The sequence below is a fragment of the Pygocentrus nattereri genome, chromosome 27 (genome assembly GCF_015220715.1).
Source record: "Pygocentrus nattereri isolate fPygNat1 chromosome 27, fPygNat1.pri, whole genome shotgun sequence".
NCBI classification, from domain to species: domain Eukaryota; kingdom Metazoa; phylum Chordata; class Actinopteri; order Characiformes; family Serrasalmidae; genus Pygocentrus; species Pygocentrus nattereri.
In genome coordinates, this window is record NC_051237.1 from 20599351 (window position 1) to 20623807 (window position 24457).

Sequence of the window (24457 nt, forward strand, 5' to 3'; positions counted from 1 at the left end):
GGGTAGGGTGAAGTGTTAGGGCTACATGACCCTCCAAGCAGAGTTTTTTAAGAGAAATGTCTTCTTTCATAGTGTAGAGCTGTATGACTTTCTTCATTGGCTCATCACAATACAATCATGAGACGACTGACGGCTGCAGTTTTAAGCTGACCGCGGTCGTTTTCCACAGTCCTTAGATTTGACGGTCATATTATGCTGCAACAAACAAAATGAGGTGAATGTGTTCATTAAGACATCATATAAAAACAACAAAAAAGAACTTTTAACTTGCTGCTCTAACGCATTTATAGGGCCATAGCTGAAGGATGTTTGTTAGCTATATCGCTAACTCTAATGTTTTTACGAGGTATGCTGGCAGAATGTGCTTTTTTTGTTCACTCTTATGAACTCTACATATACGACTGTGTAGCCAAACGTTTGTGTGAGTGTGTGAGTAGCGTGAATACAGCATTGACTCGACAACACAACCAGTGTTAGCTACGAATTAAACATAGATGGCAAGTAAGGCGGCTAATTGGCCAAACTGGCCACTTTTAGACTCGGAGTGGTTAACATGAAAATGGATCATTAGTTGAAATTTCATGATCGTGACAGGCTTGACTCTCAAAAAGGTTTTCAAAAGTGAGCTGATTAATCTCATCAAATCAAATTTGTCACATCACATTTACACAGGTGGAAAGTGAGTGAAAATCTTAGGTGTGTAGCCCCCTTATAGAATTTAAATACAAAAATATGTAAATATCTAAGAAGAAAAAAATAAAATATAATATATATATATATACACACACACAGTGGGGCAAAAAAGTATTTAGTCAGCCACTGATTGTGCAAGTTCTCTTACTTAGAAAGATGAGAGAGGTCTGTAATTTTCATCATAGGGACACTTCAACTATGAGAGACAATATGAGGAAAAAAAATCAAGGAAATCACATTGTAGGATTTTTAAAGAACCTATTTGTAAATTATGGTGGAAACTAAGTATTTGGTCAATAGCAAAAGTTCAACTCAATACTTTGTAACATAACCTTTGTTGGCAATGACAGAGGTCAAACATTTCCTGCAAGTCTTCACCAGGTTTGCACACTGTAGCTGGTATTTTGGCCCATTTCTCCTGCAGACCTCCTCTAGAGCAGTGATGTTTTGGGGCTGTCGCTGGGCAACATGAACTTTCAATTCCCTCCACAAATTTTCTATGGGGTTGAGGTCTGGAGACTGGCTAGGCCACTCCAGGACCTTGAAATGCTTGTTACGGAGCCACTCCTTCGTTGCCCGAGCGGTGTGTTTGGGATCATTGTCATGCTGGAAGACCCAGCCACGTTCTATCTTCAATGCTCTCACTGATGGAAGGAGGTTTTGGCTTAAAATCTCACGATACACGGCCCCGTTCATTCTTCCCTTAAGACAGATCAGTTGTCCTGTCCCCTTTGCAGAAAAACAGCTCCAAAGCATGATGTTTCCACCCCCATGCTTCACAGCAGGTATGGATGCAACTCAGCATTCTTCTTCCTCCAAACACGACGAGTTGAGTTTTTACCAAAAAGTTCTATTTTGATTTCATCTGACCACATGATATTCTCCCAATCCTCTTCTGGATCATCCATATGCTCTCTGGCAAACTTCAGACGGGCCTGGACATGTACTGGCTTAAGCAGGGGGACACGTCTGGCACTGCAGGATTTGAGTCCCTCTCGGCGTAGTGTGTTACTGAGGATAGCCTTTGTTACTTTGGTCCCAGCTCTCTGCAGGTCATTCATTAGGTCCCTCTGTGTAGTTCTGGGATTTTTGTTCACCGTTCTCATGATCATTTTGACCCCACGGGATGAGATCTTGCGTGGGGCCCCAGATCGAGGGAGATTATCAATGGTCTTATATGTCTTCCATTTTCTTACAATTGCTCCCACAGTTGATTTATTCACACCAACCTGCTTGCCTATTGTAGAGTCACTCTTCCCAGCCTGGTGCAGGTCTACAGTTTTCTTCCTGGTGTCCTTCGACAGCTCTTTGGTCTTGGACATGGTTAAGTTCGGAGTCTGACTGTTTGAGGCTGTGGACAGGTGTCTTTTATACAGATAACGAGGTCAAACAGGTGCCATTATTACAGGTAAGGAGTGAAGGACAGAAGAGCTTCTTAAAGAAGAAGTTACAGGTCTGTGAGAGCCAGAAATCTTGCTTGTTTGTGGGTAACCAAATAATTATTTTCCACCATCATCTTTCTAAGTAGGAGAACTTGCACAATCAGTAGCTGACTAAATACTTTTTTGCACCACATATATATATATATATATATATATATACACACACACAACTCTGAATATATGCATATTGTCACGATTGGCTCCTCCCACTCCCTGTGCTTTTTGTTTTGATCTTCCATGTGCATTTGTTTTGGTCCAGCCCCCTTGTTTAGTGACTCCACCCCTGATTGTCACCACCTGTTTTCCGGCTGTCCCTCGTTATCCCTGTGTTTTATAAGCCCTGTGTTTGCCTTTTGTTTTCGTTGGTCTTTGTGTTGGATGTACTGGTGTTTGCATTGTTGTATGTACTGGTCTATGTATTGTTGTTTGTTCTGTTTGATTCTGGTTTGTCATGTCTGTCCCCTGATCAATCCGTGTTGGCTCTGTGGCCCTGGACCGTTTGTACTATGACCCTGGATTTGCCCATAATAAACGTCGCTTATCTCCGCATATGTGTCTGCCTCCTCACTCCCAACCTTTACACATATACACAATATACACTAGTATTGCACTACTCCAATGTACAGTTGTAGAGTAATAACTTATGAAATAAAACTATGAAATATGCTGATGTGCGCAGTCCGTATGTGCTGTGGTTGGTTAGTGTAGTGAGTAACTCCTCTGCCTTCTACGCTGTAGACTGGAGTTCAATCCCCACCTGGACAAGCCCCCTACACTATACCAATAAGGGTCCTTGGGCAAGACTCCTAACACCACCTTTGCCTACCTGTGTAACAATAATCAAATTGTAAGTCACTCTGGATAAGAGCATCAGCCAAATGCCATAAATGTAAATGCAGCTAGTCTGAGGTAGATAAAATAAAATGCATACAAATCTAATGTAGTTTATTAATCTTCAGATCAAAAAACATGATTTGTTTATCTAGTGCAAGATTTTTTGTTCGTTAAGGTTTCCTTTTTTGGAGTGAGTCGTCTGGTTGCTATCAACACGAGTGAACGGTTGTGGAATCGGTTTCACATTAAATCACTCTGAGTGACTTTGTTTACATTGCAATGATGTAATTATGCCAAAATTTTGAGAACACTGGTGGAATTCCCCTTTGATCCCTTATTTGCGGGTCCAAATGTGTTTACAGTCCCGCTGTGGATCACATATCATGTCATATCGCATGTCCTGCCTTAATGGTACTTGATTTACTCAAGGATTCTTATGTAAGAAGAATTCAGTTTGTCTGTTTTTTTACAGTGCTGCCTCAGACGTCCGTACTTGTATGTTTGACGCGCTTCTTATTCATCAGAATCGTGACCCTGGGCGCTCAGCAGAGGAGCCGATATGCTAATGACATTAGTGGGAGTTAAAGCTCATTTTCACCACTCTCTCTTGTTGCCGTAGCGATGGGGCACCGTGGCCTCCTGCTCTCTGCCCTGGCTCCCGAACTCCTCCACACTTGATGCCAACAAGCCCTGGATACGGCTCGTGCTCACCATGGCAACCACCGCTCTCATCCTGGTCATGGCCGTGTTCAACATGGTGAGTATCGTGACTGCCAAAGGGCTTCACATCCGCCGTGCCCCTTACAGTGAGCTCTGCCACTCTGCTCTCCATTTATTCACACTTGCGCTGGTATCACGTTTTTTTAGGGGAGGAACAGAAGTGTTTTTATGAGTCAGCTGTTCAGGAAACCCTGGAGGAATACTAATGCCTGGAGGAATAGACTCAGACCTGCTGTTGATCTGGCCCCAAAATCAATTACAGAACTTTATCATTATGAGTGTAAATCTCAGACTTTACAACAATTTGAATTGGTTTTGCCTAAAAGCTCAAACTATGGAGAACAACACGGTTCTCACGAAAAAAAAGCTTGAATGTAGTATGTAAACCAGGGGGGTCAAACTCAACCACTAAAAGGGCCAAATCTGTGGACCAGCTGTGTTTTTATTTCATTTTTACTTAATATTTTTTGCTTTTTTTTGTTTATTCAAAATGTGGCAAAACTGTAAAAACAGCAAAACAGGCGATAAATACTTAAAAATAATTCTAAATAAAATAAATTGTTCTAAATCTTTTTTAAAACTGCCTTTATATTTTCTCTTTGTGTAACCGATGGCCCTTAGATTTTACATCTTAACAGAACAGTATCAAAAATAATCTGTTTTACAGGTTAAAAAGAGTGAAAGAAATCATGCAGCACTTACATTCTGGCACCTCAGGCACCATTTAAGGTGAAACGGGAAAATTCAAACAAGAAGCTGGAGAACGAGAAGCCACTTCAGCATCGCAGAAAGTCAAATGTTGAGAGACATTTTGTGGAAATGTTTCCTGCCAGAGATGTGAGAAATGCAGCTATAACTGAGCTAAAGCTTAAAGCAGAGCAAATCCATTTTCATTTATATATTTAAGCCAATACTAGTAACTACATTAGGACATACTGAGACATATTTACAGCCAAGATAAATGGACACAAAATGGTATGGCTTGTTTGATTGTTGTTAAAAGGACAAATTGGCTCTTTTTAACATTTGGGTTGCTGACCCCTCGTATAGACAGTGCCCGTTTTTTTTCAATGTATAAATAATGCTAATAATAAAAAATACTTCTGTAAAATTAATTTACAGAAATTGAATATAATTTCATCACCTTTATTTCACAGACATTTTTCTCTATTTTAATGGCTTTTACTGTGATTACGATTATTTTTACCCATTTTTACCATGCACATAATAACCAGAAGAAGAAAGTTAGTGAACAAACTGAAAGTAGGCTCGGCAAAGCCATTGCTATGGATGCCAGGTTATTGCTAAGGTGTTGTTTGCCTGAGAATTGTATGTTGGTGAGTAAAAATGAGCCCATACTTTTTGGATTATTAAACTAGCTTTTAAAATTCTAAAATCAATGCAGTTGATTCACCACCCTCAGACTGATGCATCATGGTGCACTGAACCATTTTGACATTCCTATTTATCACATTATCACAATCAGCTTAACAAGCAGGTCAGCATTATGTAACCTAATGGAGCTGAACATCAGCATGTCGGTACATTAAAAGCAAACCTCCACTCCCTCTTCTATGCCATCAATTTAATGCCTAATGATTACAGTGACCTTTGTGGTCAAACTCTAACTGGAGGCAATTACCTATACACAGAGCAGACCATCCACTGCATGGCTCTGAAATGGCCTGAGGTGTGTGGATGGCCTGATGTCTGGGGTTAGAACAGGGAACCAGCACTGGTGAAACAAACAGCACCTAGAGTCTTATGCATTTTAGCATCAGCTGCAATACAAGTAGACTGTGTCTCTCAGTCTGTGAAATAGATTTATGGGTCCTATATTTTATAAGATCACACACCATTATATGTCAGCTCTTCACATAAAACAGGAAAGATGTTGAGTCCTCAGAGTTTATTTATATGATTCTCACAAGGAAAAGGGCTGCTTAAAGCAAGTTCAACAAACCGAGGTATTTAGTATTGTCGCTCAGCACGCAAGAGTTATGATAATGTGCTGGATGGACGTAAGTTTTGTGGTTGCGTCTTTTCTACAGTCAGCTTTAATTCATTTCTATAATGCAGCTCAGCAACCACTCTGGGATAGCATAGCAATGGTTTAGCAAGACCTTATCAACCACCAGGGATACAATATCTTTGGCATAGTAAAACCTTAACAACCACCTAAGATACTACAGCAATGGCTTAGCAACACATTAGAAACCACCTGGGAAAACAGAGAAACAACATAGAAATACTTTAGCAATTGCCTGGGGTAACAAAATACTATAGCAATATCCGAGTAACAACTTGGCAACCAATCGGGATACCATAATAATGGCCTGGCAATATCTTAGCAACCACCTGAGACATCATAATAATGTAGCAATTGCCTCACAACACCTTAGCAACCACCAGGGATTCCATAGCAATGGCCTAGCAACACCTTAGCAACCACTAGGGATACCATAATACAATAGAAATAGCCTAGTAACATCTTAGCAACCACTTGGCATACCATAACAATGGTCTGGCAACATCTTAGCAACCACCTGGGATGTCATAATAATGGCCTAGCAACATCTTAGCAACCACCTTGGATTTTATAATACTGTAGCAATGGCCTAGCAACACCTTAGCAACCATCTGGAATACCACAATACCATAGCAATAGCCTAGTAGCATCTAAGCAACCACTTGGCATCTTACCAACCACCTGAGATATCATAATACTGTAGCAATTACCTAGCAACACCTTAGCAACCACTTGGGATGCCATAATAATGGCCTATAAACATCTTAGCAAGCACCTGTGACTTCATAGCAATGGCTCTGTCAAGCCAACTTTAAGTGTGTTCACCAACTTTCCCCTAGTTAACATTTCCCTAGTTATTGATGGCCCTTGGTATAGCCAAGCAAAAATAAATAAAAAGAAATGGAAAAATGTCTTTGTGGGTAATTAGCTCAGTCTAACACTGAAAATCTGAGAGAATATACTCTCTCTCTCTATCTCTCTCTCTCTCTCTCTCTATATATATATATATATATATAAATGAGCAAATCAGAGGGACAGTGAAGGTGGAGCATAGGAGATTTGGAGATAAAGCCAGAGAGGCCAGGTTGAGATGGTTTGGACATGTGTTGAGGAGGAATAGTGGATATATTGGTCAAAGAATGTTGGAGATGGAGCTGCCAGGTAGAAGGAGAAGAGATAGCCCTCAGATGGATTTGGATGTTTTGGATCATTATCCAGCTGGAAGATTCAAACATGACCTAGTTTAGCTTTTTGCCATTGCGATGTGCATTTTAACAAGGCTCTCAAAGTTTTCTCAGGCTAAATTTACCTCATTCAGAGGTTGGATTTTTCTCATATTTTCAGTGTGAGACTGAGATTAAGAAGAGTTTTTAATGACTTCTTTACCCTAGGTTAAGGTGTTATCTGTATACAGTGTGAGGATGAAATTCTGAAACTCCTAAAAATCCACCCATAGTTCCTCTTCACTCATGATTAATTCAAGGTCGAAAACGGCTCAACGGAAGTTCAGTAAGCTGATTTATTCTGTTATGTTACTCAGCAAGGAAGGGTTAAGGTGACATGCTGGGCGGATGTAAGGGTAATACTTTATTTGGAGTGGTCCTTTGTAGATGTTTAATAAACTCTTAACAGATTATCAGTGAAGTGTCTGAATACATTGAAGAAAATATCTTGAAGATGTTCCTACATTTCTTACATTAAGTAGATGTGTTGTTAATATTTCACCTCCATTATGCAAAACATAACCTCATCAAACCTCAACCCACAACTTAATCCTAACTCTGGCCCTAATCCTAACCTTAACCTTAACCTGAACCCAAAACCTAACCCTCACTCTGGCCCTAATCCTAACCCCAACCTTACCCAACCTTACCGAAAACCTAACCCTCACCCTAATCCTAACCCCAACCTTACCCAAAACCTAACCCTCACCCTGGCCCTGATCCTAACCTCAACCTTACCCAAAACCTAACCCTCACCCTGGCCCTAATCCTAACCTCAAACTTACCCAACCTTACCGAAAACCTAACCCTCACGCTAAACCTAACCCCAACCTTACCCAAAACCTAATCCTTACCCTGGCCCTGATCCTAACCTCAACCTTACCCAAAACCTAACCCTTACCCTGGCTCTAATCCTAACCTCAACCTTACCCAACCTTACCCAAAACCTAACCCTCACCCTGGCCCTAATCCTAACCTCAACCTTACCCAACCTTACCCAAAACCTAACCCTTACCCTGACCCTAATCCTAACCTCAACCTTACCCAACCTTACCCAAAACCTAACCCTCACCCTGGCCCTAATCCTAACCCCAACCTTACCCAACCTTACCCAAAACCTAACCCTCACCCTGGCCCTAATCCTAACCTCAACCTTACCCAACCTTACCCAAAACCTAACCCTTACCCTGACCCTAATCCTAACCTCAACCTTACCCAACCTTACCCAAAACCTAACCCTCACCCTGACCCTAATCCTAACCCTCATATGTTCTTGACATGTTATTGAGAGTCTGTTCAGTGTTTGTTTCATTTAAAACGGACCACTCAAAAGTAATGTAAGATATGTAGCTGCATTTTCTCGAATCTGTAGAGACTGTACTGAGCGCTGGTCTATAGCGGGTGATCAGTGCATCATATCAGTGACTGTTCAACACACAAGTAAACAGATGTTAAGAAAGAGGCAGTGGAAAGACTGGGAACGTCATATATTCTGGTTTTCTCTGCTCGTGGCTCCACTGAGACAGAATCTGATCTCAGGTGCATGAGCCTGCAGATGGAAAGAGGCACGTGATTAACCCATCGAGTTGCATCACCTCCAGCCCTCCGGCGCAGTCCTGAGGACGAAGCTTAAGGTTTAGCACTTGGACATAAATCGATTTCACACATTAAGCGCTCTTGTTTGCTTGCTTCTCTGGGTCAGACCACTGACCCCTAATCAAATCTTAGGTGTGTGTGTGTGTGTGTGTGTGTTAATGCATGTACGCTGGTCTGATGTGATTTGTTTTCATCGTTTTATTCTTAGAGGTGTTTGTTTGCGAGATGGAGAGTTTAACTCAGCCCGATATTAAGCAAAATATGACTGCAGATTTTATCTTAAAGCAATAGTTCTAAAATAATCCCCCCTTGTCCCCAAAAGTGTTTGATGAGCTAAGACATCATTTAACCTAAATTTGGGTATGTGGTTTTGATTCAGTCTGCTGTTTTTAGTCATGTTATATACTTTTGTCCATTTCACATTTCATTAGAAACCATAGCAGATATTCTATCTGAAATTGCATAATAACTCAAAACTGCTTCAGGCAAATATGTGATGATTAAGGCACGCAGTTTGCACCATGCTAATTGGTGGTCAAGGGACCATCGTCAGGTGGCCAAAGCCTAGTAAAGTAGTTTTTTACATGCAAAATGCATTCCACTAAACCTATCACCTTTATTTCACAGTCATTTGTTTATTTTAGTGGTAGTTGCTGTTATTACATTATTATGGTAAAATACAGGAAGAATAACCAGTGGAAACAGTGAAACTATTGATTTACTGTAAAAGGCAGTATCTATTTAAAGGCAGGGGACGCCAGTACTTAATTTCTGGATTGTTGCACTTATAATGCACATTAAACATTTATGAAAATATGATTAACTTTATAACTGTGGGCCACAATGCAGGGGTATCAATTAAATAGATTCCTGATGTTCCTGACATGAAGACTCAAACTCTTCAGCTAAACAGCTGAGATAATGATCAATACAATAACAATATTATTACTGCAATATTAGTTTTACTGCACGGTTCTAAAGATGTGCCCAGAAAGAACTGCTTTCAAACCTATGGCATAACACATCATTGGTGCTTATAACTAAACAGAACAAAAACAGTTTTGAGTTCTATTGTGAAAATTTAAAAATATAAAATTTGTAATTTGTGTGAACTTTACCAGCTGAGTGAAGGCAATAGTGAGCAGTTGTGATGTGAGGTAACTGAATGTTCTGTTCCAGTGGCTCCAAACACGGACGCGTTTACAGTGCAGACAGAGAGCAACTGCATAATTTTGAAAGAAGTAAAAGGCAGTGAGGCTTACTGCTAGGCTGGCTAGGCACTGCTGCACACAGCTGCATCTCAATGTGTCTTCATATTTGTCTCTCATTACTGCGAACAATCAGGTGAAAGAGCGGCTGTAAGCTTCCATTACTTCAGAACTACATCAGCCTCGTAGCTCCAGTGCAAAACTTATGAAGCAAACTTCCGACACCAAACATGGCCTGGCTCACTGACTACTTTTAGGGTAAGGGCAAATGCTTGTAGCACAATGAGCAAGAATCACTGTGAATGTTTATTGTAGGTACAGCACCTCATGAGACTGTCTAAACGTCCAAAAGTTTGTAAACTCCTGCTCATCCAATGTTTCTTCTGAAATGAAGGGTATTAATAGGGAGTTTTTCCTCCTTTGCTGCAGTAACAGCCTCTACTCTTCTTCTAGGAAAGCTTTAGTCTACATGTTGAAGCATTTCAGCCACAAGAGCATTAATGAGGTCAGGTACTGATGTTGGATGATCAGTTCTAGATCACCCCAACTCATCCCTGAGGTACTGGATGGAGCTTCATCACTCCAGAGAACAAAGTTCCATTGTTCCACAGGCCAATGCTGGGGGGCTTTATACCCTTCTAACCAGCACTTGGCATTGGACATGGTGACCTTAGGCTCATGTGTGGCTGCTCCAGAATGTCCCATTCTACTGGTCAATGCTTTTCTGTGGAGATTATACAAGCTGTGTCTGCAATCGGTGCATCTTAAAGTAGCTGAATTCACTTTTATGGGTTAACATGTTTTGCCCCTCTTGGTGTCTAGTTCTTTCTAGAGGATGAGAAGCTGATTACAGTATCTGCACCGAACATCTCCAACGAGAGTGCGTACAGTGTTCATGGTCAAACCACTCAAGTCTCAGACAACAAGTTCTTCTTGCCTGTAAGTACTTTTTGTCATTACAGCTGCTCTTTTTATATATTTGCTTTCAGCATCATGTCATCTGTCGCTGCTCCTGGTTCAACTAAATCAATATTTTACAGCTCACTTAAAAGGCTACAGAAAGCCAGCAGGATATTATACTGTAATATTGTGCTGCGACTCTTACTGCAGTTCAGCTGTTTAGTATTTTTTTTAAGTCTTGAAGGGCCCAAATCATGGAAAAACAAGTTTTCCTTGCTTGATGTACAACCCCCGCACAGTCTTTCACAGAGTGGTGAACCCGTCCTCATCTTTAATTCTGAAAGACCCAGCCTCTCTGGCATGAGAGGGCAGTTGGGGTTCTGGAGGTTAGGGAACCGGCCCTGTGACCAGAAGGTTGCTGATTTGATCCCCAGAGCTGATGGTACATGACTGAAGTGCTCTTGAACAAGGCACCTAACCCCCAACTGCTCCCCAGGTGTTATGGATAGGGCTGCCCACCGCTCAGGGCTAGTGTGTATGTGGTGTTTCACTGGTTAAATGCGGAGGTGAAAATGTCCCCGTTGTGAGACTAATAAGGGTCACTTAAACGTAATGCTTTTTCATACCCTATCATGTTACTGACCTGTTGCCAATCAACCACCAGGTGTTTTTTTTTTTTTGCCATTGCACAACTTTACCAGCCTTTTGTTGCCCCCATCCCAACTTTTTTGCAATGTATTGTTGGCATCCAATTCAAAATGGGCATTTATATTTCAAAAAATAAGATTTCTCAGTTTCAGCATTTGATATGATGTCTTTGTACTGTTTTCAATTACATATTACCATATCAATTACCATAATATATGGTTTAAATGAGTTGCACATCATTGCATTTGGTTTTTATTTACATTTTGCACAGCGTCCCAACTTTTTTGGAAATGGGGCTGTTGTATGTAAACACTGTTAATGTACTGTTTACTCCCCAGTCCTGACTTAAGCTGCAAAAACAGCCCATTTTAAATTCTTTATTTCTGCGATGTCACAAAAGACAACACATTTACAAATAATTACCTAGTGCAGTTTAGCCCCACCTATTCACACTGAAGTTATAATGCCTCTTTCGGACTAGGCAGCTTTTTGAGTGAAAGGCAGCCAATCAGAAAGAGGTAATTTACATATATTGGTCTTGAAGGCACAGCAACAAAATAACAGCCTTTCTATTGCTAAAGGGGAAAAGAGAGAACGGAAAATGGTCATGCAAAAGTGGATTATGACTGTTTTGGTATATCAACCTCGATAAACCTCATAAATGGACCTGAGGGGTGAAATAGGATGGAAAATGAAAAATAACAAGCATGTAGCATATGGGCCCTTTTAAACTGTGCATTGCTGTGAAGATTTAAAGGCCTCAGATTGTGTGTGAACAATTTCATTAAATGGGAATTCCACCAATTTTTTTAAATGTCTGCATGATTCAATAATTGAGATGTCAACAGTCATCCAGGATGATTTTATCCGCCGTGATCATTTTAAACAGTCAGTAGTTCTGAGTTTTTAAATATAATGTTGATTATGGGAAAGTAATGGTATATCTTTTGAGCACTATTTATCCTTACAACACCTTGCATGCAGTGTACCATGAATGGGAAAAAAACACATTTTGGGCCAAAATCTTAACTTAAAGCAATTAAAAACAATTTCTCAGAAATCAGGCCATGTATTGGTAACCATGTAATGCACTACCTTTCTGTGAGAGAACTTTTAGAGGCATTATAGGCATTATACTCTTGAGACATCTGGTTCCTATCACCACCACTGTGAGCAATTCTGAAACTTCTGTAAAACAGCGCATGTCATGTTCACCACTCTGAATGACTTTGTTTACATTTCAGCCATTGAGTTATGCAGAAATTTAGAAGAATATGTGGAGGTTTGGCACACAAAACATTCACTCAGACTCATTTTCTCATGTAATAAGTCAGTCAGCTTTTCGGGTGTTTATGTGTAGCATCAAACATCAGCCTCTTTACAAATCACAGCACAGTGATTGACATTTCACAGCTAAACGCTGGCGAATATGGTAGTGCTTCTCAGCTCCTGCCGGTCCTCAGCAGCCCATAACACCTACACAGCTTTGTTGTAGCCCAACAGAAGAACGGCAGTTGATTGTGTGCCAGAACAGAACAAAGCTGAGCAAAACATGTTGCGTTAGGGAGACTGGAGGACGGCAGTGATGAGCACGGGTCTAGCACCTTCACACATTACTGCCAAACAGATTGTGCTTCAGATGGTGACGTGATCATCACGTGCATCACATGCCTATAGACTGTTCCAAACATTTCAAACACAAGCAGAGAAGCAACCTGTTGTTTCATGCTGTTCCAAAATGTGGATCTCAGTTCCTTTGACATATTTTGTTTATCCTCTGTTACCAGTACGCCGCTCTCAACTATCTTTGCTTCATCACTTCATTTTAACACGTAAATGTTTGTTTTGTACACTTTTACAGAACATTGAGATACATTTTAAAATAATTCCTCTAAGCCTAAGCTACATCCTCCTTTCACAGCCATAAGAGTTAGACTGCCCAAGTGCTTCTTAGTCTACACAGAACGCAGTGTTGGTTAGTGTAGTGGTTAACACCTTTGCCTTCTATGCTGTAGACTAGGGTTTAATCCCCCACCTGGGTAATCACCCTATACTATACCAATAAGAGTCCTTGGGCAAGACTCCTAACACCGCCTTCGCCTACCTGTGAAAAACAATCAAATTGTAAGTCGCTCTGGATAAGAGCGTCAGCCAAATGCCATAAATATAAATAAATATAACACAGTCAGCAGCTAACCCCGCCTTCAGAGCAAGAGTCCAAAAGAAGTCAAGTCAAAAATTTATTTGTGAAGCGCTTTTTACAACAGGTGTTGTCACAAAGCAGCTTTACAGAAAAAATCCGGGTCCGAGCCCCCGTGAGCACCAGTGGCAATGAAAAACTCCCTAAGAGCAGGAGGAAGAAACCTTGAGAGGAACCAAGACTCAAAAGGGGAACCCATCGTCCCCTGGTCGACACCGGATAACAAACAGCAACAGAACCCAACCAATAAATGCCCTACCCAAATATTAACATGCACGTGTTATTAAACACGCTGTAATTGTATTTTCCTGATTTGTCTCCACTCATTTTTCTGTTCAGGCTGTCTTGCCTGCCAAGCTCCACCTCTTAGTTATCACTGTCACCTGTGTTTTGTTTTTGGCTCTTTTCCTGCCCTATTGCAGCTCAAACAGCAGAATTAGATTTTTAGGTAAACATAGAATGATCAGAAAAACATTTTTACAGCAAATTACTAATTATCTCATCAACAATAAGTGGTCTTAAATGCTGGAGCTAATGTATTACTGCTAATTCACCCTTTAACCCGGAAGGTTGGCGCACAGACTGCTGGTTACTCAGCAACGCACACAACAGTCTCGTCTAGCTAATAACTAATGAAAAGGCAAAAACAGAGATTTAAGACAAACATTGATCATTTGGAGACAGATAGACTTATTTGCATTTATAACCACTCAGCTGGTTTCATAATACATTTAATCTGCAATAAGAAACTGTCAAACACTGAAAAGTTGTGACGTTTAAGTCAGTTTCTCATTCAAATTTTCAAGTTCCACCTTAAATGGTGCCTGATGCACCAGAATGGAACCGCGGCACCATTTAAGGTGGAACAGGAAAAATCAAACAAGAAGCTGGCGAATGAGAAGCAACTTCAGCTCTGGAAAAAATCGAACATTTTACAAGAAACTGTTTTACTTCTGTGCAAAAGTTTCCTGCCAGAGATGTGAGAAAAGCGGCTATAGCTGAGCTAAAGATCACAGCAGAGCGAAGCAAGTCTTCATTTTTCAGCCTATACTAACACCTTAGCACATACTGAGACATATCTATCGCCAGTTTTCACCATCAGAAGGGCAACAAGTTAAAGTTCTGTTTACGTTTACAAAACGTCTTTACCTGAAAAAAAGTCTCGTTCCATGCCTTTCTTTGAGACTGCATGTGCAGCCACATACATGTTGCCATAGTGATGGAGTCCACTGAAAATCTGTAATGACCTAATGACCTATGAGCATCTTTTATCTATAAAAGGCTGAAAAAAGGCATGAGGTGCAAGAAATCAGCACCTTTTCTCATGGTGACTGGACATTTGGTATTATCTTCTTGGAGAATGTATTTTTTTATGATCTGAGAAAGATTTTAATGAGTTAAAGGGGATAAAGGCAAAGTCTGTACATGTATGAGAGATGCTTTGTTTCACAGGGTTAATGAACTTCTTATGAATTTTTATGAATAACACTATGTAACACAAGTTTTGTTCCCAGATTTTTAATGTTATATTCCAATTGCTTATGTCTAAAACAAATTAAAAATTGCTTACATTCATCATAAACTTCGCTTTTGTGACCATGGCAACGAAAATTCTGAATTTTTATTATAGAAACAGACGATTTTGCATCTTCTCATTTATACAGTCAGACTAAGAACACTATAGGCATTGCAAATTTACATAGATTACCAAAAACTGTTCAGAAGTGTGTGGTTCCCCGAGATTTACGACTATACTGCAAATCAGATTCACGAATCAATCCCCAAATATAGTCGCCCATCATGTTCTCGTTATATTGTCCTTGGTAACGGCATTCAAAGTTCATAATGTCCTGGTGGAAGCGTTCGCCTTGCTCCTCTGAATAAGCTCCCATGTTCTCTTTGAACTTATCAAGATGAGCATCAAGGATATGGATTTTGAGTGACATCCTGCAGCCCATTGCAGCATAGTTCTTTATCAGAGTCTGGACCAGTTGTACATAGTTTTCATCTTTATGATTGCCTAGGAAGCCGCGAACCACTGCGACAAAACTGTTCCAAGCTGCTCTCTCCTTCCTATTCAGCTTCTTGGGAAATTCACTGCACTCTATGATCTTCTTGATTTGTGGTCCGACGAAGACACCAGCTTTGATCTTTGCTTCAGACAGCTTAGGGAAAAGATCTTGGAGGTAATTGAAAGCTCTCGACTCCTTATCTAGAGCCCTGACAAATTGTTTTATGAGCCCCAACTTGATGTGTAGTGGTGGCATCAGCACCTTGCGTGGGTCCACCAGTGGCTCCCACTTTACATTGTTCTTCCCCACAGTGAACTCTGTCTGCTGAGGCCAGTCCCGCCTGTGGTAGTGCGCTTTAGTATCCCGGCTGTCCCAAAGGCAAATAAAGCAAGGATACTTAGTAAAACCACCTTGGAGGCCCATCAGGAATGACACCATTTTGAAATCTCCAATAACTTCCCAGCCGTACTCATCATACTTCAAGGCACCTAGCAACATCTTGACACTGGTGTATTCCTCTTTCAGGTGCACCGAGTGAGCTACAGGAAGAGATGGGTACTTGTTCCCATTGTGAAGCAGCACGGCTTTGACGCTCTTGCATGAGCTGTCTATGAAGAGACGCCACTCATTCGGGTTACAGGTGATACAGGTGAAACCATGAGCCCATGGTTTGTCTTGGTCACCAACAGGCATGCTGAAGTATGCTTTGTAGGCCTCACACATCTTAGCAGATGCTTCCACAGAGTACTTTTTCGCTCTTGTCTTTATAAAATGGCCACATACATTGAAAAATGCGTCTGCTGGATGTATGCAACCTCTTGATGCCATCTAAATTGACTAAGTTGCTGTGTACTGTAAGGAAAAAGGATGTCTCTCCAAACTCAATAAAAATGGTCAATCTTTATTCCATGCAGTATCAAAGTACAAGAGTGTACTGAGGATTCAGCAGAGCAAGACTGATCACCCGGTAGCAGAGTAACACACAATATATACATTTGAAAGTAGTGGTCCTTCCTAAGCTCCTCCTGTAATGGGTGTGGGGTGAAGTGTGAATACTGTCGTTATCAGAATCTGAATAGAGAATGAATTCACACCTGTCTGTCTAGGTCAATTCCCCTTTGTCTGTGATGGCTGTTGCCCACTTACTATGCAATCCCTATCTCTCTGGAAGGGCTATAGTGGCCCTATTATAACTGTAGTTATACAGCTACCTACAATTCTGTACAGTCCCAGAAAGTTCTAGATAATTCTGGACAGTTCTAGAAACTTCTTGATAGTTCTCACAATTCCAGAAGCTTCTTAAGTATCTTGAAATATGGTGAATATCCTTAAAAATAGATCAATTTCAAAATATCATTGTGCTGACCACAAAAGCAAAGTTTACAGGGAATAATAACTTTTTTCTATTCATCTAGGGTACAAACAATCAGGAAAATACACTTAACAACTGGGAACAAATTTTTTTTTGAAAATTGTTACATGGTGTAATTTCTCAAACTGTTTTTTCAACACAGATTTCTGTTTCATTCTGTGTTACAGGGCCATATTTTGTCTAATCTGGATCTCATCGTCTTTCCCATTGTTTTCTATTCCAGTACTTCATCTACAGCTGTATCCTGGGGCTTGTGTCCTGCTCCGTGTTCCTGAGGATAAACTATGAGCTGAAGATGCTGATCATGCTGGCTGCAGTGGTGGGCTACAACATCATCATCCTGCAGACCCACGCTTCTGTACTGGATGAGTACAGCACAGCGCTCTATAGGACCCAGCCAATGGACAGGTACCAGATCTGCACCCACTCGCACAGACAGGACAGGGGGATATAGAATTGTGATGGGACTCATAGGTGAGATGGAAAGTTGTGAGTAGCAACAGAAAAAGCTGCTCCGTCTCAGCATGCTGGGGATTATAAGTGACGGATGCTGAGATAGCAGGCTTAGTGCAGATTGCATTGAATTGATTTTTTCCAGATGATTGACAGCTGGAGCAGGAAGGGAATGTACAGGTAATTTAAAGCACTGACCGTTAAGCCACACCACCCGCCGGAAAATCTGCCCCTCCCTCTGGTTCCTTGCTGTCTGTTCACCCTGTAGAGTATTTCCTCTATTAGATTCATCCCTTTTAGTTTTGCTTTTTTCTTTCTTTAATCTTTTCTTTCCATCAGCAGTGCAGTTCATAACTGACCTCCCCTTCTTTCTCATTCATTTGACGTTCTTTCCCCCATTCCTTTCTTTCTCCCCTCTTTTCTTATTACCTCAATTTTCTTTCTTTTTCTTTCTTTCTTCCATTTGACTTTTGTGTTTTATTCCTTTTTCTTATTTTGTTATTTCTTTCCTTTTACTTTTGTCCGTCCTTTTCTTTTTTAGCTTTTTTCTGTCTCCCTTTCTCCACTTTTCTTTTTTCTTTTTGCTCTTATTTCTTTCTTTTCTTTTCCTTTTGTCTTTTGTGTTACTTTCATTCCTTCCTTTCTTGTCTATTTCTTTCATTCTTCCCCTTTTTTCAATTTCTTCTTTCTTTCTTTCTTTTGTTTTTCCTACTTTAGTTATTTTTCTTTCTGTGTATTTTTTCTTTCAAACTTCCTTTCTTCCTTCCATGTTTTCTTCCTTGTTATTCCTCTTTCTTTCTATTATTATTTCATTTGCTTTCTTCTTTTCTTTATTTCATTCTTCGCTTTCTTTGGTTTCTTTCTTTTTTTACTTAGTCTTCTTTCATTTTTTTCTTGCTTTTTTAGTTTGTCTTTTCTGTTTCTTTCTTTCATTTTTTGTCTTTTCTTTTTCTTTCTTTCTTTCTTTCCGTCTTTCCCCTCCCTCTGTGTAGGTGACTCAGAGATTAGCTTTGGTCTGAGGGCGGAAGGCAAAGTTATAATATGCAGATTTGAAATTCTCACATTTTGCTCTCGGCTACTGAGCTTATAAACCTGACACCCACCTGAGGTGCTGCTGAAAAGACCTTTCTTCTCCTCTGAACCCAAGGTCTGTTTTTCCCTCTCTCACTTCTTATTCTCAGAGTTTTTCCTCTTTGACTTTTTCCAGGCCAGGTGTCCTGAAAGACTTGAAGACGATGGGTTCTGTGTCTCTGTTCATCTTCTTCGTTACCCTGCTTGTGCTGGCGAGGCAGGTGGGTCTCGGATTTGTGAGAACATTCGACGGTTAAAGCTCTCCGCAGAACACCGGCACTGATGCGAATGTTGTTTGTTAGATTTTTTATGTGGAAAGATTTTTGAACGGTGTGCCAGATTTAACTGATCTGCACGAGAAAGGTGAACTCGCTGGACCATGAAGTCTCTTAGAAATATTCATTCCGCTCAAGATTTCCAGAAGAAAAACCAAAACAATTCTTTAAGGGATCAGAACTGCAACCCCCAAAAGATATTATCACATTCATTTCTCTTTAACTGCATCATTAAGCAGCTCTTCAGCTGGAAGTAATACAGCTGTATCCCAGGCAGTTTATGAAAAATAATAACTGTAAACCCTTCATTTGTGAGTCATTTTTAATTGGTCACTTCTGACAAGCAATTAACACAAATGACTGATGTGACAGCAAAAGCCCAGAAACTTTGGGCAGCAGCTGAGACACAGTTAACTAAACTACCAACTAAAGTCATGAAGCTACAGCAAAGCTTCAGCAGAGAAAAGTCAAATTACTACATTATTGGGGTAGTTTGTCTCACCGTCTTACTGAAAATTACAGTACATTTAGCTTTGTATCAAAACAGCCTGATATATATTAATAGTGCTTTACCTAAAGACAAATAAAAAGCAGAAACTCAGTCTCAGATAATATACAATGATCAGACGTAACATTATGAGCACCTCCCTGTTTCTACACTCATTGTCCATTTTATCAGCTCCACTTACTGTATAGCTGCACTTTGTAGTTCTACAGTTACAGACTGTAGTCCATCTGTTTCTCTGATACTTTGTTAACCCTGTTCTTCAGTGGTCAGGACCCCCATGGACCCTCACAGAGCAGGTAGTATTGGGGTGGTGGATCATTCTCAGCACTGCACTAACACTGACGTGGTGGTGGTGTGCCAGTGTGTGTTACGCTGGTCTGAGTGGAGCGCTGCTGAAAAAAAACTATTTCTAAAAATAAAACATAAAATTATGGGCATTAGAAATTTTTAGCCGCTTATGGTCAGTATCTTTATCAGTGACAACGTTTTCATAGCAGTCAGGTCCTATTTGGTTGATTTGGCAGAATCAGTTTACTGATTACAGAGAGTTCGGACTGAGCCTATAAAGCATATTGTTTAACGCTCTGGGCTAAATGTGTGTATATTATACCAGCCACACAAAGAAAGATGTAATTTGTTCATTATAACAGCCTGACATACCGAGAAAAGTCTCCAATGTGCTGTTTAGCATAGTTGCACTTGCAACTATTTTCTCTATTTTGCTGCTTTGTGAGAAATCACACAAGGTGATCAGATGTCTGCATCTCTTTACCTCTGTGTCCTCTTGTAACAGAATGAATATTACTGTAGGTTAGACTTTCTCTGGAGGAACAAGTTCAAACGGGAGTGTGAGGAGATCGAGACGATGGAGAACCTCAACCGCGTGCTCCTGGAGAACGTTCTGCCAGCTCATGTGGCGGAACACTTCTTGGGTCGTCACTGGAAAAATGAGGTGAGCATATTCAAAACAGACACGTGTGAGCACCACCTGCAGTGCATCACACATACAAACAACTGACTAAACAACCGGATGAAGCAGTGAAGCGCTGCCATCTCAAAAACACTCAAAAAAATAAACGCTGAATCGAGTCGTGTTTAGAAATCTAGAGTTAACGTGGCTTTGCTATGCCAATGAAGTTCAAATTGTGTAGTTATAGAATTACACACTTTTGTAATGAATCACATTTACTCATTATTACATTCTATATCAGTACAATACAGAAGTCTGCACTTTTTGGCTTGGATAAATCTCTCAAATGGCCAGGGCACACCAGCAGGCCCAAAGTGTTATTACACACTTTTATAACCTAAAAATAAGTAAATGAGTGATACTTTATTAATCCCTCAAACAGGGAGATTCCACCTCCGCATTTAACCCATCCATGAAGTGAAACACCACATACACACTAGTGAATACACACACACTAAGGGGCAGTGAGCACACTTGCCCGGAGCAGTGGGCAGCCCTATCCACGGCGCCCGGGGAGCAATTGGGGGTTAGGTGTCTTGCTCAAGGATACCTCAGTCGTGGACTGTCGGCTCTGGAGATCGAACCGGCAACCTTCCGGTCACACAGCCAGTTCCCAAACCTCCAGCCCATGACTGCCCCTAGCTCAGCTAGTTGCATGGAGGTCTCAGTAGCTACTGAATAATAAGCTTTAGTGTGTAAGAAACCTGGGAAGGCTTGGACCATTTAAAAACGTACCATTTATCATCTGCAGAATTATCGATATAAGTGTTATCCAAAATTCCACAGTATGCGTGATCCAAATTCAGTTATATAGCAACTGTGAGCTGAACTCATAGCTTGCATTTCCATGATGATAATTACTATATAATTACCATCTAGGCTTGCTGCCATTGCTTAATAATTCATAATCCAGCATCTTGACAGTATTTTGGTTTCTGACCAAATGAGTGAATGTAATCTTTTCTATCACGCTGTTCTATTGTAAATACTGAGGTTAAGCCCACTGCCTTTCATCAAAACACAGTCAAACTAGGCAAACAGGAGGAACTAATCTATGATATGGAGCTGTATGAGCAATGAAACGTTGTTAATCAGCTGGAAGCTTCAGTTAATAGTACCAAGTTGTTAATCTGGTGAGAGCTACTGATATTGCTTTTGTTACATGACAATGTGTAGATAGATCTCTTAAGCTTTTAGCTGATAAATCCGTAGTGTGTTTACATTTAATCTTGACTGATGACCCTATGTAGACATCCTGAAGGCCTTCATTCAGTAGCCTTTTTATGCAGCAGTGCTAGATCAGAGCTATTTTTGTGGAATGTAAATAAATTTAGTTTTTGTGTGATATTTGCCTGAAAATCGAATGAAACTGTGGTATAATGTTTGCATTTATAATGCAAGGTTTTCCTTCTGCAAAATAAAACTAAATGGCTTTTTAAAACTAATCATTTAAGTGTCAATTTTATACAAATTATTTTTTATTGCTTGTCTTTTATTTAACCATTGTCTTTGTACAATCATTCCAATCTACTGGTAGTAAAAAATGTGCATGATAAAAAAGATTACATGCACTCATCTGGTTGGAAAGCAAAATATTGCCAAACTGCTGGATTATGAATTATTAGGCAATGGCAGCAAGCCTAGACGTAATTATCCTCATGGAAAATGCAAACTATTGAGCTACTGAAAAGCTTTCTGCAGAATAAGACTGAATATCTTTTTAAAAGCATAATAAAATATCTGCTCACACCATTTGGACTTAGTGATTCTGGGGCTCTAGGCAAAACACATGAATAGGGGCCCCTGGTTAAACCATTTTAAAAATAGTTGTGGCTCTGGGCAAACAATTCTGTCTTGACCACTTATCTTAAATCAATTTGATATATTTATAATATGTCCCATTTTTAAATTGTTGAAAGAGTAATATAAGATAGTTGAACTTATTTCTAGACACTTTGTAAAGCAACTTTGTAAAGTGAAACTGTTTCACCACATTGGCAGATAATGTTTAAGAAGTAATGACTGAAACAAGCTGAATTATCAGCTACTACAGTGATACAGTCTGGTAGAGAGAAGTCATGCGAAATGAGATTTATTTTTCCGGGATTGCAGTTTGAGAGAAGTAATTAGTAACTTGTAATGGATTACTATTTTTGAGTAACACTGGAGTCATTCACACTAACATTAACACGAGTATTATGTACAGCCTGCTGAGCCTGTGCCGCTCTGTGATTAGACTGAATAAAACTTCTTATTTTCCTTCTTCTTTGTGTATTTCTGTGTTGCACTTATTGTAATGTGTTTGCTTTACTTGATTTTGCCTCTCAACACCAGGAAATTAACACATAAGAAGCTCTTTTCCATAATGTAGACTGTCAGTTCTGTCCTCACACAGTTATCATGTAACAACATGGAACAGTCCATTATATCCATGACCAGAGATGGGCTGCATTGAAATAACTGAAAATGATCACTACAATCACTGACAGCAACTTTATATATATATATATATATATATATATATATATATATATATATATATATATATATATATATATATATATATATATATATATATTCTTGAATATGTTATTTACCATAAACATGTACAGTATACCCATCTGTAGTTTCACGGAGGCCCTAAGCAGCTGCCTCACACAAATGTGGTATCAATTGAAAACTTGAGCCTGCACTTTCAATTTCTCATCCTGTCTTAATGAGCTTAATTTTAAATTTAAAATATAAGATGCACTTCAAGGCTACCACAGGTGACCAAAGAGGGTTAAAACCAGTGTCTCAGCCCCCTCCTCTCCAAACTGCTAATGGTGTCTGCTATCATTTCTCACAGGACCTCTACCACCAGTCATACGATCTGGTGTGCGTCATGTTTGCCTCCATCCCGGACTTCAAGGAATTCTACACCGAGTCTGATGTGAACAAGGAGGGGCTGGAGTGTCTCAGACTTCTCAATGAGATTATAGCAGATTTTGATGAGGTACAGAATGCTGTAGAAACACATTCACTATGCTGCACATCTATTTCGTCGCTGTCAATTTCAATTTCAATTATGTTTGGAAAAGCTGCATGAGAACCGAATGTTCTGGGATAGAACTGCCATCACTGATCAGTGTGACCACATATTTGTATTAACGTGAATGAGATCTGAATATAGGAGTGATGTCTGTGACCCGGGCGTGTCCACCGAAAAAGATCGAGTCTTGCATTCATTTTATCTATCTATAACCATTTTATGCATGTCCTTGTAATTTCCCTACCCAATTTTCTATTATTGGCAGTTACTCTCCAAGCCCAAATTCAGTGGTGTGGAGAAGATAAAGACTATCGGCAGCACCTACATGGCTGCTACTGGACTTAACGTCACTCCTGGACCAGAGTATGCTCAGGTAAGCTAAAACATTTCACTCCAAAAGGTAAACCATCTTACATTCCATGTCTTCTTGAGCTTCTTTATTTTTGTGGCGCTGTCCTTTGTGCTGAAATTGTGGTCTGTTTTGATTTGCTAACATATAATTAGAAGTACATTCAGAGACATTGTCGTCTTAAGCTCTTTAAAATCTGCCCCTTCACTCAACGTGATGCTAACCAACACAAGCATCTATTAGCTGATGTAACAGCATTGGCAATTAGTGTTCTCCTCCAAGCATGTCGAGCTTTCCAGTAGCTTTGTTCTGGTGGCAGTTTGAAAAGATGGGGTGGAGCTTCAATGTCTCAGAGGAGGCACATGCTTGCCTTCAACCTCCCAGCTTAGTAGCATCATGTGAAAAGGGAAGTCTAGCTAGTACGTGGAATTGATCATGACTGGGTTGGTAAAAAAATACCTGAGAACACAAATAAGTGAAAAATCCTCTCTCTGTCTTTAAGGACCATGACAGGCAGTACATGCACATTGGCACAATGGTTGAGTTTGCCTTTGCTCTGATGGGGAAACTTGACGTTATTAACAAGCATTCCTTCAATGACTTCAAGCTGCGAGTGGGTAAGTAAGAGAAGTGAGTGACAGAATCATCCTCCACTGAAGCCTGCATTTCATTCCCGCATTTTAGTCTTCTGCTCGGTTGATCACTGCATGCATTCAGCCTGAAACTGCTGTAATATAATCAATTTGTACTAATCTAAAAATGAGATGTGATAGAAAATTAATTCATCAGGGATCATCTCTAAGTAATCAGAGTAATTACATGTGCCTCAAATTAAGCAGGCCAGCTCTGAATCATCTCATTGAGCTTCTGGGACCAGTGAGTGTGTCCCAAATACCTCAGCATTTTAGGAAACCAAGTTCAGG

General features: G+C 40.1%; 1 protein-coding gene across 1 annotated transcript in view; it reads left to right on the forward strand.

The window, feature by feature from the left end:
• The window catches only part of adcy2b (adenylate cyclase 2b (brain)), a 118411-nt gene that overhangs the window by 92463 nt on the left and 1491 nt on the right, over positions 1-24457 (forward strand). The window contains exons 16-23 of the mRNA XM_017711434.2: positions 3589-3726; positions 10568-10684; positions 17101-17285; positions 18538-18622; positions 19978-20136; positions 23003-23149; positions 23451-23558; positions 24037-24151. Coding sequence (XP_017566923.2) covers positions 3589-3726; positions 10568-10684; positions 17101-17285; positions 18538-18622; positions 19978-20136; positions 23003-23149; positions 23451-23558; positions 24037-24151 — 1054 coding nt within the window. The remainder of the gene's footprint in view (positions 1-3588; positions 3727-10567; positions 10685-17100; positions 17286-18537; positions 18623-19977; positions 20137-23002; positions 23150-23450; positions 23559-24036; positions 24152-24457) is intronic.